Source organism: Condylura cristata, unplaced genomic scaffold (genome assembly GCF_000260355.1).
Source record: "Condylura cristata isolate star-nosed mole 26May11 unplaced genomic scaffold, ConCri1.0 scaffold00024, whole genome shotgun sequence".
In the NCBI taxonomy this organism is placed as follows: Eukaryota; Metazoa; Chordata; class Mammalia; order Eulipotyphla; family Talpidae; genus Condylura; species Condylura cristata.
In genome coordinates this window covers 9,551,520-9,568,225 of record NW_004567125.1, presented here as the reverse complement: position 1 = coordinate 9,568,225, position 16,706 = coordinate 9,551,520, and the positions used below count along the sequence as shown (strand labels likewise).

General features: G+C 50.4%; 2 protein-coding genes across 3 annotated transcripts in view; one reads left to right on the top strand and one right to left on the bottom strand.

Annotated features, from left to right (window-relative positions):
- Nucleotides 1-846: 846 nt before the first annotated feature.
- On the bottom strand, nucleotides 847-14,293 carry NCSTN (nicastrin). The gene is made up of 17 exons (XM_004688383.2): nucleotides 14,186-14,293; nucleotides 12,381-12,485; nucleotides 9,245-9,368; nucleotides 8,914-9,035; nucleotides 8,399-8,544; nucleotides 7,284-7,434; nucleotides 6,934-7,043; nucleotides 6,536-6,688; nucleotides 5,827-5,931; nucleotides 5,581-5,658; nucleotides 4,753-4,925; nucleotides 3,506-3,608; nucleotides 3,317-3,412; nucleotides 2,962-3,049; nucleotides 2,572-2,726; nucleotides 2,141-2,353; nucleotides 847-1,642 (listed from the first exon to the last, which is right to left on the bottom strand). The coding sequence occupies exons 1-17, from the start codon at nucleotides 14,265-14,267 to the stop codon at nucleotides 1,520-1,522; spliced, it is 2,127 nt and encodes a 708-aa protein (XP_004688440.1). The 5' UTR covers nucleotides 14,268-14,293; the 3' UTR covers nucleotides 847-1,519.
- Nucleotides 14,294-14,380: 87 nt separating this feature from the next.
- The window catches only part of COPA (coatomer protein complex, subunit alpha), a 36,635-nt gene continuing 34,309 nt past the window's right edge, over nucleotides 14,381-16,706 (top strand). For both annotated transcript variants that reach the window (XM_004688382.2, XM_004688381.2), the window contains exons 1-2: nucleotides 14,381-14,500; nucleotides 16,532-16,645. In XM_004688382.2, the coding sequence (XP_004688439.1) occupies nucleotides 14,461-14,500; nucleotides 16,532-16,645 (154 nt within the window). In that variant the 5' untranslated portion in view covers nucleotides 14,381-14,460. The remainder of the gene's footprint in view (nucleotides 14,501-16,531; nucleotides 16,646-16,706) is intronic.

Here is a 16,706-nt window from a genome sequence, read left to right as displayed (position 1 = left end):
CAGACATGGCAGCTGTGCTCGGCTCCCTCCCGCCAGCAGAGCACACAGCCTCTCCAATTCAGAGGCAGGGGGGCAGCAGGGTGCATATCCAAACCTCAGAACCCAAAACCTGCCCCTGAGGGAGCCTGGAGAGAAACCTCCAGAAAAACCACCACCTCTCAGCAGGACACACAAAGGTAAACAGCCCAACTAGGGCCTAAGGGGAGCACCCTGAAGACTAGCCCTGCACCCATACTGTCCTCAGGACTGGGTGGGAGAAAGCTGACTTCAACTCCGATCCTGAGACTTTCTTTCCCTTCAGTGACTCCGACATTCAGCAATTCTGCTGTACTCTGAATTTCTGCATCCACAAAAGCCCAGGAAATTAGACGATCTCCAAAGACCAGAGGTTCTCGTTCTAGAAGTATCCAAAACAGTTCGGAGAGGCCAGAGGGATTAGCAAGCCACGCTCCCAGCCACATCCTGCCAACCGGAAGGTTCAAGCACACAAGAAACTCCCAATTCCTGACACGGCAGGGCTGCGGCTCAGCTCTGCGTCCACCCAGGGACTCTGAGGTGTAACCCCAACAACTCTGGGTGGCCAAGTGCACCAACTTACTACTGCAAGTCTCCTACTTATCACACTGCTCAGACCGGTGGTGTCTGTGTGTCCCCTCCAAGGGACAGAGTGGACTCCCTCACCTCTGTACCCCAGCCAGTCTCTGAGCAAAGAAAAGCTCATCGAATACAAAGGAGGGCCAACTGCGCTAACTTTGTTCTTCTAAGAAAAACTGGGTGGACAGACTACCTTTGACAGAGCCTCCTAGGCCTCTGGAGACCCAGACGTGAGTGTGTAGGTAACAATTTCATGACTTCCAGTTCAGAAAGAACAATAGGTAATGGTACAGGTTGTGTGTGAGTTTCATCCATTTTAACGAAACTCACTATTTATATATTTACACACAAAACGAGGGGGGGGAAATCAACAAAAATAGATATTACAGCGTAGTAAAAATGACAACCGAGCACTGTGGGCTGGAGGTGGGATACCCACGCAGCAGCGTGCCCACCCTGCTGTGCCATCGAAGGGCCTGGAGAAAGACGGTGGCAAAGGGTATGGGCTGAGCCTGTGGCTCCCTGTCCTCCGGGGGCCAGTTCCTGGCTTCAGCCCAAGTCCTTCTCCCTGATCAGGAGGGTGGCATGGTTGGGGGGTGGGGACAGGACAGATGGAGGACAGAGGAGGGCTGAGAAAAAGAGGAAGTCCCGGTGGGTTTAAGGGAGTCAAACAGGAGCATGTGCTTCTATCTGTGGTCCCAGAGTGTGGTGGGTGAGAAAGAGGAGAGTGAATGGGCAGTCAGGAGGAGAAGCTGGGGAGGGCGAATTGTTTATCTCTCACAGTCTCTTTCCACAGTCCCACCTCTCTGTTAGACCTGCTCTGAGCCAGGCCTACAGATTCCAAGGACAAACTAATGGCGTCTGTCCCGGAGGGACAGTGACCGGAAGTGAAGTGCAGAGCTGGCAGGGCAACCTGGAGTCCACCTCAGTAAGACACGGCTCCTGGCTCCCGGGGAGCAATGAAGAGGACGTCAGCTTTGGCATTGATGCAGTAGGTGACAATCAGCGAGAAGACAAGGATGCCGAAGCCCACCATCAGGGTGATGAACTGTGGGGCGGGAAAGAGGAGTGCTCTCAGAACTCAGTGCAGCTTGGGGAAAGTGCCCTGGGACTAGGGGCCAGGGTCCTGGGACTCTGAAGGTGGCTGGAGCACCATGGATTGGGCCTTCCCAGGAAGCGCGTCCCCATTTGAAAAGCAAAGTCTAGAGCCTCTATTCGGCTTCCATCTTGTGTGAATCAGATATAAGCATCTAAAGGCAGGGCCCGAGACGCTGATTCTTGTGGCAACTCCATCTCACTTGCTTGTGACAGGAATCCAGTATCTATCAGATGAACCCGACCCCATGGTGCTGGGAGAGCCAGCGGGCGGAATATGGGGAGCTAGTTGGGTCCCTGGGGTGAGGAGCAACTCCTGGGGTCTAGCTACCAAGGAAGACAAGCCTCCTCAGGGGCCACCCTGGCTCTCAATGCATGGAAGGGGTAAGTGAGAGAGGCAACATGAGTGGAAAGAGGTGAAGCAGACTCTGCCATCTCCTCTCCCCCTCACCTCAAGCTCCTTGCTGGCTATCAGAAATATCCGGGCACTGATGTCCTTCCAGCGACTCTCCGTCCAAGTGGAATATTCTGTGGAGCCCCACTGCCTCAGTTCAAAGGCAGGAGACAAGGCCCTGGCCAGCCGTGCGGTGGAACGCACGCAGTGGGGCAGCCGCTCCGTCCCGTTGGAGTCCAAAGGCCCCTGCACCCACGAGTACTCATACAGCTGCACGGGAAGACAGACCACGGCACGGCTGCAGCCTCCCTCAGGCCTTTCCCCAGAGGGCCCGCTCCCACGCAGGCATCTGTCTTTTCGACACCCCATCAAAGGGCTGTACCCCCCATCTCTCCATCCCAGTCTCTTGGGCCCAAGGGGGCCAGGAGACTGTCCCACAGTCCCCAGGAAGGGGCCCTTGGGCACCACCTACACCTGCTGCCACTCACATCCTTGTTCTCACTGGGGATTTTACTTGGGTCCTGGCATTGCTCTCGAGTAAGGTCGACCACCGTGCCCGTCAGGTTTGCCAAGGCGTACTGCACAACATAGGTGGTGTTCGTGGGGCTGGAGACGGCGATGTAGTGCTGGAGAGGCCCGTCCCCTATCGAAGAGCAGAGGGCAGGAAGGGAGGATGGGTAGGAGGATGGGTGTGGGTGGGAATAATCCGAGATTGGCAGGAGCCAGAGAGAAGGGTAAGAGAAAAGAATCCAATAAGTATCAGGAAAAAGGACAGAGAAGAAAACAGAGAAAAGGGGGAAAAGAGTAATGATTAAAACAGAAAGTTTCCCTCTACTCCTTTTCTGGGCTACAGGTCCCATCCCACACCCGCTGCTCACCCAAGTAGGTGCGTAGGTCTTGCCTGAGGATGGACTGGAACCAGGAGTTATTGGCTCTAACCAGGAACCCGTAGAGCAGGCGGGTGACCTAGGATTGGGGCAGAGACGAGAGCACTTGGAACCGAGTCTGGGGAGAGAGCTCAGTGACAATCCATCAAGGGCAGGACCCAGGCTGGCTGGCCGGGGAGACAGTGGCTGGCTCACTGGTGCAGACAGGCCCATCAGAGCCTCAGAAGTCCCTACTAGCCGTGGAGGCATGCCGAACGCCATGCCGGGCACCCGGGCAGGGGCCGTATGGCACAGGGCAGCTGCTGTGTCAGTGTGGTCAGCAGAAGTCGCGTCTGCTCAGCCTTACCGTGTGGGGGTCAGCCTGGATGGAGTCCGTGAAGTTGGTGCCTCCCGCGAGCCGGTACAGGGCCCGTCCCACCAGCGTGGCCACATCTGCCAGGGCCTGGGGCAGTGACAGCAGCTCAGTGGCCACCCCTCTGCCCAAGCTGATACTCCAGCTCTCCTCCCCACTCCCAGTCCCTGTCCGGTCAGCTACCTTGGCAGTGTCTGTGACCACATTGAGGTCCTCTTCCGGGCTCTCCCCTTTGGGGTAGCTGATGTTGATGTTCTCAGCAGTGTCGTAAATGCTCTGGTAATAACTGCCAGCAGAGCAAGCGTCAGCCCCCACTCTGTGCTCCCACCTCTCCCTCCCAGGTGTCCCTGGGCACCCTCAAGTGCTGTCAGCCAGAGGAGCACAGAGAGCCAGGAGGTGGGCACAGGGAGAGAATGGGGGCTGGAAGGGATCAGTCACAGACAGAAACTTCTTTGACAGACAAGGCAGAACAGATGAAGGCGGTGGGAATCTCGTCCTCCGGGAGATCGTTTAAACACAGCGAGCACCTGTGTCTTGGCCTGGAGGGCGGCAGCTACGGTGACACTGTGAGGCTGCCACACAGCATCAGAATGCCTGACTGCTCCAAAGGACGGCTTAGCCTGAGGGGCCACGATGGGATTAACAGGTATCAGGACAGGACCAGGTCTGCTCACAGATCTACTGCACCACCAGGTCAGCCACCCTGGTGCTCCTGGGGGAGCTGCAGGAGATGGAGCTCAGGAGAGGTCTGAAAGGAGAGCCCCCAGCCTTTACAACATCAACAACTGTTCCCACAGAATCAATCCAAAAATGTTCATGTGATGGATGAACTGCGCCTCACCCCGAAGTGGGGAGGACATTCAGTGAGAGCTGACCCACGCACAGAACTGCCACAGCCCCATGGTAAGCAAGAGGAAACCACACAGCTGGGCTGAGAACCTGAGCTGTGCTGTTTTCCCTCAGAAATGCATATGCCAGTTGGAAAAGGGGAAGGGAGACTGGGGCTTAGCTTATAAAGCCCGAGAGAGACCAGGAGAGAGCTGACAACGGGGAGCTCACCCTCATCTCTGGAGCCCCACAGCTGCACACCCCAAAGAGCTATAAGCACCTCCCCCTGCAAGGACGTGCAGTGGGTGAATGCGAGGTGAGGCCCCTGGTGGCAGAGGCAGGCACGGCGTGTCCTCCAGCCATAGCCGCCAGCCCTGGCTCCATTTGAGAGGGTGCTGAGCCCTGCAGAGCTGGGACAGATGCAGCCACAGGGACGGAGGGGAGGGCTAGGGAGCACGGCTTCTCAGGTGCAAGTAGGTCTGATGCGGTGAGCAGGTTGCTAAGCAAAGAACACAAACTGACCAGAGGACTGGCAGGAGGTGAGCGGAGCAGGAACTCAGACGACAAAACACTCTTGGAGAAGACGAGGCCGGGGTCCTTACCGGTTGTGGAAGGCAGTAGAGTGGTCCGCAAGGACAACCCCGGAGATGTTGCGAGACCGGAGAAACCGCTGCAGGGAAGATGGTGGGAGGGGCTGAGACTGGTTAGGTCTCCTGAGGACCACAGCAGGGACGCCAGTGGCACTGCTCTCCAGGGTGTTCAAAAGTGCCTCCACCTGCGGAGACAGGGAGATGGCGGCCAGGATGAGAGCAGAAGGTCTTGATTAGGAATGATATGCTCAAATCCCCTGCTTAGGAGACTAGCCTCAGTCACCTGAAAGCTTAGCTTCAAGCCTTTAGGGATCAGGATTCTAAAATTCCTGTAGCTCTCACCATCCCTTCTAGGGTAGGAAACTATGCACAAAGAAGGCCAGCGCTAGTGTTTTTCATCTCTTTAGCTAAACCCGCTGTTCCTAGGACTGTCCTAGCCTCATGGACATGTCACTTGTCTTATGCAAAACTGGAGGCAAGCAATGGCCAACACTGTGCTGATGCTGCACTGGAGTCCGGAGTCCGGACAGGGTGGCACCGATGGCAGGAAACAGGCTTCCCTGAAGCTGGACCTTAGGCAGGAGGGGTCTTGAACAGGACTGAGAAAGGCGGGGCTGGCATGGCCAGGCAGTTGGTAGGCTCTCCAGGCAGTGGGAGGGAAGGGGCCACCACTGGGCACGGGCCCATCGGACAGCTGCTCACAGTCCACTGAGGAGCTGAACAGCTGTACGGTCCATCCTTTAGCCAATACCCAACCTAGGGTCCTGCCTCAACCTAGGGGGCCTGGGGTTCCCCTTCCCTACTCCTGCTAGGCTAGGTGAGGAGAAAGGCTCGGCTTACCTGCTTCAGCACGGACTCATTTTTCTGAGACATGGGGTCTGTGTGCATCCAAAGCTCTAGTGAATTTCTTAGGGCCACCTGGATGGAGGATAAAGAAACCACATTTATATCCAGTCCATGTTAGCCCACATCTGGGAAAAAGGAATGGGCTCAGAAGAGGAGTCAAGGGAGAGGAGGTGACACCTGCAGTGCAGACAACAGAACAATAATGAAGGACTCTCTGAGGGAGGGGCCCACGCTGCCCACCTGTCCCAGCTCCACGAAGGCGTCGATGTTCTCCAGCTGCACAGGAAACTTGCCCTTCTCCATGTCATAGACCATCCTTGAGCTACCTATGTAGTCAAACGTTTCCTGAGGATAGAGATGGGGTGGGGGAGAGGGCCAGATCCAGAGGGTTCAAGCAGCCTTCGCTCCTCAAGGCCAGACCATCAAAGCTTTGCAGGCCGCATCTCATAGCATCTCACTGCCGGCCGGCTCTCAGGCATGGGACCAGCCTTCTTCCCTCCTCACTGCCCAGCTGGGACCATCCTCACACAGCACCACAGGGCATCCTGAGCCCAGAATGATGAGCCCATCAAGGCCTGAGGTGGATATAAGCTGTTCCATGCCTCTCCACCACCCTTGCCAATGCAGCCCAGGCTGCTTTTCCTTATTCTGGGCCAGGCTGTAGGGGTCCAGTGGAGGGACAGGAGCCTTGTGTACCCTGGGTGAAGGTGCCAGTAAAGGGGCCCAGAGAGTACAAAAAGATACTACAAATAGATTCCGTTGAGCAGGAGGGAGAGCTGGCAGAACACCAGCTCCAGGTCAGGACACAAGTATCCTGAAAGGGGGACCTGACGGGAAACACATATAGATGGGTATAGAAGCTCTCAGCTGGGTAACAACTTGGGTCAGGATGAGCAGCAACAGCCACTCCCACTTTATCCAGCCCCCATGCCCACCCCAGCGCCCTTACCCCTTGGAAGAAGACAAACATGACGTTGCGGGCCAGCGTGGCCACATCAGGGACCTTTTGCAAAGCTTCCGCTGCAGCCAGCTGAGTGACAAAAGAGGCGACTGTGCTTTCAGCCCCAGGGGCCACATTCCAAAAAAAGGATCGGCTGTCCAACTGGTGTAGAAAAGCAGGGGGCAATATGGAATGGAATTAGGACCCAGCCCTACTCACCATCCTGGTTGGCCAAGAGAATACACACTGCCTGGGGTGAATGGCTAGGACGATGGCCAGGACTGGAAGCCCACAGCCCACCCAGCTGCACAAGGCACCGGGCAGCAACTCTGAAACCTGATATCCCTGAGGAAAGCCTGCCAGCCCTCCTATGCAACCTAATGACCCAGGCAGGGGCCGACACTCACCCGGGTGGCAGCGACCACAACCCTGTTCTCAGGCTCCAGGGTCCCTGATGTATTTATAGGCCGGAGCATGCTCCACACGTTGTAGTCAGACAGAGGGTCACATACAATCTCTGAGCAGGAAAAGCAGCAAGTCAGTAGGAGACGGGGGCAGGGAAGAGGAGGGCAAGAGACAGAAGAAGCAGGAAGGCCCTGGAAAGCCAACCTGAAAGTTCCAGGTTGGCTCTGCCACAGCCTCCACCAACCACAGGACAAGCTGTCTCCGTGGCCAGACTGCCTCTACTCTCTTACCCAGTGTGCCCTGCTGGTGCCCACCCGCCTCTTCTCCCTGGGGGCTCCCTGGCGTGCCCCACCTGGGTTGATGCTGAAGGTGCTCTGGATGGAGCTGCGCCGCATGCACGTGACAGTGCTGATGACGGCGTGCATGTGTGAGAACAGCTGCATGGCGCACAGGGGGAAGGTGGGCGCAGAGCCGTTCTGGCCCAGGTTGTGGTCTCGATAGCACTGCAAGGGAGACAGTCCGTTAAGCAGCGGCCTGGAGCCCCACTCCACCCTAAACCATGCCCACATCTGTCCCGCATCTACATCTGTCCACACACAGCCATAGAAACCGGAAGGTCAACAATACAGTGTGTCAGAGGTGTGAAGGGGAGACTTGGTGACTAAGTGGGGCGGGTGGAATTCCCTCATCCCCAACAGCCTGGCCCAGTCTGGACCTCCAGTCACAGCTCCTAGTATGATCTGATACAAAGTGCATAGAACCGGAGACCAAAAGCCAAATTTGAGCTAGCTTCAAATCAACTCACTGTGTAACTTTAGACAAATCTCTTTACTGCTGTGTGTCAACATAAAGCAGTGAGACCAGATTTAGAGAATATTAAAGCTAAAAGAACTTCAGAACTTACTGAACCAAATCTCCCAATTTCTAGTCCAATGCTCTTTTTTTTACCTGACTAGGATTCTTTTTTATTTTTAGAGATTTATTTTTATTCATTTATGCACATAAGAACTTAGTGTAGGTCAGAGGATTCTCTAGAGACAGAATGGGGAGAGGAACAGGTGGATCTACTGAAATACACTGCTGAGGGGGAGCAGTGGGAGAGAGTGGAAAGGTCTGTGTGCCATGTGGGTCACCTCCCTGGCTGGGGATCAAACTCATGCCAAAGTGACTGGTGGCAGCTTGAAAGTACTGAGACTTTAATCTCTCGCCACCAGGGAGGTGCTGACTAGAGTTCCTAACAAAGCCTCCATAGCTTGATTCACATTAAATATTCTTTACATTTCTTCCAGCCTAGTCCTGGAATTCCATGATACCACACAAGAGGGAAATGGCAGAGGAGGGTGTAAGAAAGAAGTTTCTTAGCTCTTCTTGGAGTATCGTTCATGGGGTATATTGACAGATTGGACTCCCCAGCAGGAGAACCTTGAAAATAACACTGGGGATGCTGGAGACCGTTGCAGTCATTACCTGCTTGATGACTTTGGTTTCATTTTCATCTTCTAGAAGAAAGATGGGAAAACTAAAATCTTCATATGCCAAGCCATCGCCCAGAGTATTCCACACCACATCTTTGCAGTGAGCATACTCTGGTCCATAGGAGTTTGAATAAATGCCTGGAACAGGAAAGGAGATACCAGGTACTCAGAGACCTCACAGCTTTTAAGGCAATAGCAGCATTGGGACTAAGAGGTCCGGAGCAACTGATTCAAAGAAGCAAGCATCTGACCTAAGATAAAATGGGCACTAGTAACAGGGAGCCCCCGACTGGGTCATGAGGGATCTGCAGAGGCGACACAAGGGAGGGGGGAACTTCTGTGGAGCAGGGGGAAGCAGGAGAGGGGAGGGATGAGTGGGAGAGACTAAGAAACACCGTCTTCTGTTTGGGAATCAGCTGCTCACGCACATAAAGACATAAACACACCCCCAACAAAGCCACAATGAGCTTTGGGTGACACCAGTTCCCCTATATTTGAGGTTCTTACCGAACCCATCATTCGGGCACTGCACACTAGGAGAGAAGCCAGCAGCCGGACTGGGCTTAGCCAAGGACACTGCAAGACCAGCAATTCGGTTTGTTTTCCCCTTCAGCTTATCCATCAGATCCCTGAATTAGGGAGGGAACGCCATGAAGAAAAACAGGAAAGTACCTGGCGACCCCGCTGTGCTGCCCCAAGAGTGGAAACCAATGTCACACTGGTTTGACTCACTCTTTACCTTTCTGGAGCTCAGGGCTCAATCTAACTGGAGCTCAGGGCTCAATCGCATCCACCCTGTGTGAGGGCCTGTGCACCCCTGCAGGTACTCCTGTCTCACCTGGTGAAGAGTGTGCCCTCCAGCAGCACCACGTATGGGGGGTTGGGGCCGTCTGTCAGCACCCACTGCAGGTCTTCTGCCTTCTCCACCACGTGGATAACTCCTGTGTCCCCACTGATGGAAGCTGCCAGGACAGACAGTCAAGATAAAACCCCCGCAGGTGACAGTTCTGACTTCGCCTCCCTGATTTTGCAGGCCATTTATCCCCAGGAGTCATTCCCTTGGGATGACAATCCACTGGGGCTAGTGCAGTTGCCTCTGCCCTTGAACTGAGTTGAACTGTCCTGGAGAATGGGGGACAAAGGGAAGACACTCTAGAGGGCTGCTCATCAGAGGTCTGTCCATTCAACGCCAGAGAGGCTCTCTAATCGTCACTGTCTCACCAAAGTGTACACCTCAATTTTCACGCCTCCCGATATTCTTTGGAAAATGGCAGGTTCTAGGCTTCCAGCTTAGAGTTCTAGACTGAATCTTCCACTATAAAAATGTGCACATTTTCTTGGTCCTCACAGCCTTCCTGCCTCTCTTTTCTTTTGTCTTATGTGGGAATGACTTTATTTGCTTTTCAGTAAAGCAAGTAACTGCTTTACTTTTTTTACTGTTTTGAAACTGCTTTACAGTTTAGGTTAATCAAAAACTCTGAGAGCCTGAAAACAGAGCTTCCTAATGCATAGGCCCTACATGGGTTAGAGACGTGTGGACACTTGAGTTCCATCCATTTCAGGTTACTCTGCTTATCCCTAGCCAGAAGCAGCCTTGTTCCTTCCTTATCCCAGGATGTCAGCAGACTAAACAAACAACATCTGTGTGTCTCATGACATGAAAAGACTGGGCAGCACTGCACAAGAGGATGGATGTCCCTGGTTATAATGTGCTGACTTCTACATAGTAACATCCCCTCAACTTCCTGGAGACAGATCTATGTCCATACATTTTTTCCTCACTCAAAAAAGGAGATGCCATTCATACATTATTTTTAGGCAGCAGAGCTCAAAGCTGGCAAAGGATCAGTACCACTTTCATGTTTTAAAAAATATAGATTTCTGGGCTTTACCTCACTTCAACTAAATCAACATCTCAAAAGGTGAGGCCAGCTATGTGTATTTTCAAATCGCACCACCGGTGGTTGGTTCTTCATTATACACAGCATGAGAATTATGGCTTTAGACCAGGCACTGAAATAATCATAATTTGCATGAAACAAAACCCATAAGTACTTTTCAATTGCCAGCAAAGTTAGAATTTTTCTCCCTTGGCATCTGGTAAAATCTAGACATGGAAGCAGGTCTCCAACTTTCAACTAAATCTTACATGTAGTCAAAACTTAATAAGCTCATGTTGGCAGTGATAATCAGCTACAGGGAACACCAGAATCTGGAATAACTTCAGTAAAAATCTAGTTACAAATGATAGTTGTAAATAAAACAATAGCATTTAAAACATGGGAAAAGAAAAAGCTAGCATGGCAAATAATACATATAATTTTAGTTACAAGGTGGCAAACAAGCTCTGACACTGGACTGAAAATCCTGGTGTCTAACTTGGGTTCCAGTCACTGCCAGTGTCACCTCAGTGCTTACTTGCTTACTTTCTCTGGGAACTTTTCTACTTCTATTTATCACATACCATGGGAACAGATTAAAAAAGGAAATGAAATGAAGGAAGGAAAGTATGTTCCTTTTGCATACTTTCAAAAAGTCCAATTGAAACAAGGCATGATAATAAAATTAAACCATTATAATTAGAAAATCTTTCTCCTTAATTTTATCATGTCAGCAACTGCAATTAAAGAGGGCATGGTTACTCAGAACAAACAGATAATGAAGCAGAGTCCAGCCGCACCCCTGTTTCTCTGCAGTAGCATTCATTTTCTAGAGGCTGCATTGTACCCTTTCATGGTTGCACTAAGAACATTAGAGTCCATGACTCATCCCCCAAAGGGGGCATCTTAGAGCCTGGCTCCTGGAGGATGGGAGCCTGCCTTTCTGAAACACAGTGGGGGGCTCCGACGAAATGAGCAGTCTGCTCTCAGCCCACACAGACCTGACTCTCGTCCACCCACAAATGCAGTGTAACAATCAATCCAACAAATCTTTTACTCGAAGCTGTTTGGAAGCAGATATCCTACTTCCAAGCACATCCTGTAGCAGGCATGAACGTGAGACAACCAACAGGATACTCAGTTCAGGAAAAGACACGTAGAAAAGCAGTAACTGCAACTATGCACAAGCCCTTCACTTCCAGAGTCTCAGTTTTCTCTTCCCAAGTGCAGAGGTTCAGACAACCACACAGTACTGCTGAGTCCACTCACCAAACAGCTACTTTGACTTTGAGTGTGATACAGGTATAGTCTAACCATTTTTACAAGAGTACACTGCCGAAATTCAGAGACCAATCTGATGATGAAAAAGCCATGATCAGATCTTATGTTCCTGCTTCCCTACAAGCTGCATTCTGCTAGAGCTTCTATCCCCAGAAGAAGTCTGAAGACAGCAGGCTAAGCAGCAGAAGCAGTGTGATTCAGCCTTCAGATCATAATTTCCCCTCCTTTCATAGTTTTATAGCCATGTGGTGGTGGTACCCTGTTTTGGAACACATCACAAAGCATAAAAACAAGTCCCCATACTTCACCAATTCCTCCTGCAATTATTTGACTTTCTCAACGCCTTCTTGCCAAATAGTTCACTGCCTTAAAGAAGCCCTTTTGGTTCCATAAAGACAAAAGTGGGGGCTGTGTGGTAAAAAATGGCTTTTTTCATCAAAAACAGGGTAGTTTTTTACTTAACATAGTGGGTGGTTAAGAATCCTATCTTAAAATTTGGACCACCGGGGCTCCAAATCTAGCTTCACCACTTATTACCAAAATGACCTTGGAAAGGCACCTTATATACCTGTTTCCTTGTTTATAAAGTGGATAGCGAGAGCAGCTATTCATGGGCAGCCAGGTTAAACAAGATGTACATGTAAGATGCTGAGTGTGCAGTAGTTTGCCTGGCTTGACAAAAGGTTTTTTATCATCTCAAACCTATAGAGTCTAATGTGTGGCTGAGATTTCCAAGGCATAACTTGGATCTTAATGTATGGGACACAGACAGAAGTATCAATAGGCACAACACATATCCCAAATTCAACTCACACTGGCAGCCAATCTGATGAGTAGCGTTGAGCAAACGAACACAGGGAGCTGTCTTATTTAAGGGGATGTAGATCTTCCTCTCAACTGAGTTTCCCCAGCACAAACCTGATCAGAAGAGGAACAAAATGTTAGACTTGAACCATCCGCCGGCATTATTACCTCACCCCCACTATGATGGTACATCTTCTAAAATGGGACTGATGTCCATTCTTCCTACTTCTGGGCACACAATTAAGAACAAATATATTCAGGGCCCTCCCTGGCTGTAGCACAGCACTATGAGGCTATCTGCAGCCACTGTGGCACTAGTGCGAGCCCCGGGCAGGGAGTGGCATGGCACTCTCTTGTCTTGCTGCTCCCCTTAGCAGTGTGTTTCAGTCAATCTACCCGTCCTGTTCCCAACTCTGTCTCTGGTGAATCCTCTCACACACACCGCATCCCTCCACCTGCCCCCATCTCTGGCCCATACCCCAGTTCCTGTATGCATAAATAAATATTTTTTAAAAAGAGATTCACCCGGCCCTCCCTGTTGGCGCAGTGGGTTAAAGCACTGCACTGAGAAGCTAAAGCCACTTCCTTAAGGGTTCAAATCCCGCCTGCCCCGGAGGAGACCACATGGCGTGGCAGACTTCTCCTGGCCCGCCCGCTGCTCCCCTCAGCAGTGTACTTCGTCGATCTGCCTGTTCTGCTCCCCACTCTGTCTCTGGTGAAGCCTCTCACCGCCCCTGAGCCTCTGGCCTGTACCCCAGTTCTGTATGTACAAATAAATAAATCTTAAAAAAAAAAAAATAAAAAAAATAAAAAAAGAGATTCACCCAGTTATGTGTATCACAGGGTTTTAATAAAAATTTTACACAGTAACTGACAAAGAAGCTAAAAGAGAAAAAAGTTGATTTGTCGAAGGAAAGGCATTTAACTTCCAGCTTCTCAGTTGCATGGGTGGCCACAATGTTTCATTAATGTGTATATTACTATACTAGTAATAAGTATATTACTAATAAGCTGATAACAGATGCCACTCTAAGAGTAGAAATCATAATCTTCCTGAGGCATTCTTCCATGAGTGTGAACAGAACTGGCAGAAACCTCAGTCACACCTGTTATAATCTAACATCACTTTGTGAGTCCAGTGTGGGTCTCCTCTGGGAATCTTTAAAGAAGATTTGGGGAGGCATAGTTAGTTATCTATAGCCATGTTTGCACTTCAGGGTCCCAACAACTAGAATGGCAAAAGAATGTTGTGCAGGCAAACAACACATACAAACACCCAAGTTCCTCCTTCCTAATTTCTCTTCTGAATAGCTAAAAGAGGCCATAACCCACCTCAGGTTCACTTTATCCCTGGAGGCAGAGGCCAGCATGCCAGTTTAGATTAAGGCGGAATGAACAGAGAAGGAACAGGGACTCAACCCCTTGATGCCGCGGCAGCCCCGAAACTAGGGCTCCCCTTAAAACCTCACCACTGGGAAGAAGCTGTACCCAGACACCTGCTTTGTGATTGTGGGTGGGGTGCTGGGACTAAGGGGATAAAGAGACACTAGCCTCAGTGGAGTGTGCTGGGAGCTAGAAGGTGCCTGGACACAGTGGCGGAGTTGACTGGAAGAGAAAACAGGACTGGAGAAAGAGAAGACAAGTCGCGCTCTGCGGGAGAAGGGGACAGGCCACTGGGGAACTTCAGTCGCGGGAACGAAAGAGACAGGGAAGTTAAGGGCGGGGCACTGGGGGGCCACAGGACCAGCCAGGATGGCGCTGCGGTGGGCCAGTCGGAGCTTTTCACAGTGTGAGTTCGCTGCGGGAAGCCTCACCTGCCAGCAGGACGCAGAATGACAGAAGGCGAAGGCCACAATTGCCCCAGCTGGCCGCGGAGCCGCCCCCAGCTGCGGCCATCTTGCTCTCGGAGCGGAAGCGGCGGTCCCCAGTCTGCAGGTCTCTCTAGGACACACCCGACGTCTCGGTGGCCGGGACTCAGGACCCGGAAGTCAGTGTGTGAACTTCCGGTACGGAGGGCGCTGACGTGGAGCCTGCTGGATTCCAGCGGGGCGGCGGCTCGGCTTAGCCCCTCGGATCCTAGGCCGGCGAGATGCTAACCAAATTCGAGACCAAGAGCGCGCGAGTCAAAGGTAGCGGAGAGGACGAAGGGGAGGCCAGAGGCTGTGTGCCGCGACCGTGCTGTCAGGGGAAGGGGAGCGGGAGGAAGGCCTTTACCCGGCGCTTTCGTGGGACCTCGCTGACCCCCGGCAAGATCCTCTCATTCTGGTGGTTTCCCATCCTGTGTGGACCCCGAGGGCCGCTCCCAATTCTTTCCCTCCTTCCCGGGCCTGTTTTCCAACCCTTCTCCTCCCAGCAACTGTGACCGTGATGTGCAAAGTAGCCCTACGGGGTTGTGAGAGGTGGCTGTGACGGGTGGGTGGTCTTTCGATCCAAGTCAGTAAGAATTTTGGATTCCAGCACTTGCTGTCTCCTGGCTGCACAGTATCACAGTACATTGTTTCCAATGTTAATAGTATGTTGAAGCCTGTAACCCCGAAATCAGAGATTGATAAAATTACCAGATAAAATACAGAACAGGACACCCAGTTAAATCTGTTTCAGATAAACAACATAGAGATGTTTGTATGTTTCATTAAAATTAAAATTTACCTGGGCATCTTTCTTTTTACTTAAATATGACAACTGTAGAATTTGAGTTATCACTGAATGGGAATGGAGAGCAAATGATATTTGCTGCTTTCGTGGTGTTAAGCTCTTGGAATGTTAGAATGGAAAAGATGGAGAAGATCTCCTTAGACTTGGAAAAAAAATACAGTATTGAATATTCAGTAGTAGTCTATTGTCAATACTAGTGTCAATAATTACTAGTATTTGGTATAGGAAAGTGCTTAGGAACTTGGTCTTTGAAGTCAGATGAACTTGCTTGGGAATCGTGAAATGTCCACTAACGAACTATGTGACCTTGAGTGACTTCCTAACTTTTCTAAATCTGCCTCCTCGTTTGTAATGTGAATAAGCAACGTTTTCTTACAGAGAGAATTAAGATGAGGGAGTATATGAAAAGAACTTAACTACAGTGCCTGGTATAGAATGAGTAACCCCAAAACTGGAAGCCATTATTAATGTGAGAATAGATTCTGAGCAATTTCAAGTTCTGTGGGAACCTTGATTGTGAGACAAGTGTCACAGAAGATTTCTGGATGGTTGCAGATGACTCTTCACAACCCTTGAGTTTTCTGCCCCAAGTGCCTTGTTGGGCAGGAGAGAAGAAAAGAGTGGCAGGATGAGGGGAAGTCATAATATTTGCATCAGTATCCATTAATAAGTGTTCCTATAGATTATAATGGAAAAAATGAACAACTTAATGGAAAAGTAGACAAGAATTGTGTTAGGCTTCCTTGGTGGCCTAGGTGTTAAGTCTCAGCACTGTCACTGCTGTGGCCTGAGTTCAGTTCCTGGCCAGGGAACTTACCTATGTATGATGCGGCAGACCTTTCCTGTCTTGCCACTGTTGCCCTTAGCTTAGCAGTATATTTCAGTAAATCCTCCCCACTCTCTCTCTGGGGAATCTTGTTACCCTCTGCACCTCTGGCCTATACCCCAGTTCTTCTACAGAGTCATCATTCAAAAAAAAAAAACAGAGGAGGAATTGTGTTTAATGTAAAGTGTTTAATGAAAAAGCCTTTTGAGTTGTGGTCTGCTTGTACATGTGAGGAAACCACCCAAAGCCTAGGAAAGAACCACTGAAGAGAAGAAATAAGAACACTTCCTGAAGCTTGCAAAGGACTGGGAATAGTTTGTATTCCTACTAACAGAGTGGAAAGATCTCCTGATACTATGGGTTATTATACAGAGACGTCAGATGAACATTGTCAAATCAAACCTAGATTTAAAGAATCATGGACACACCCTAGCAAACCTTAAAAGCAAGTCCTTAAAGGATCAACTGATTCCAAATAATTGATTCCTGAAGCAGAATGCAACAGTATTTACAGGACTATATAAAAATCCAGCCTCAAATGACATGAAATTTACAATGTCTACTATCCAGTGAATAAATGAACCTAGGGTTAACCTAGTTGTTACTTTTTTTATTAGAATTAACATGTGATATTTTGGGACTTAATTTACTCATTGTATCATTCTCTTTTTGGTTGCAGGGCTCAGTTTTCACCCCAAAAGGCCCTGGATCCTGACAAGTTTACACAATGGGGTCATCCAGTTATGGGACTATAGAATGTGTACCCTCATTGACAAGTTTGATGAACATGATGGTAAGATAAGTTTTTAGGAAGAAGTTTAAAGAGATCTAAATACTGTCTTCTGGAGTCACTT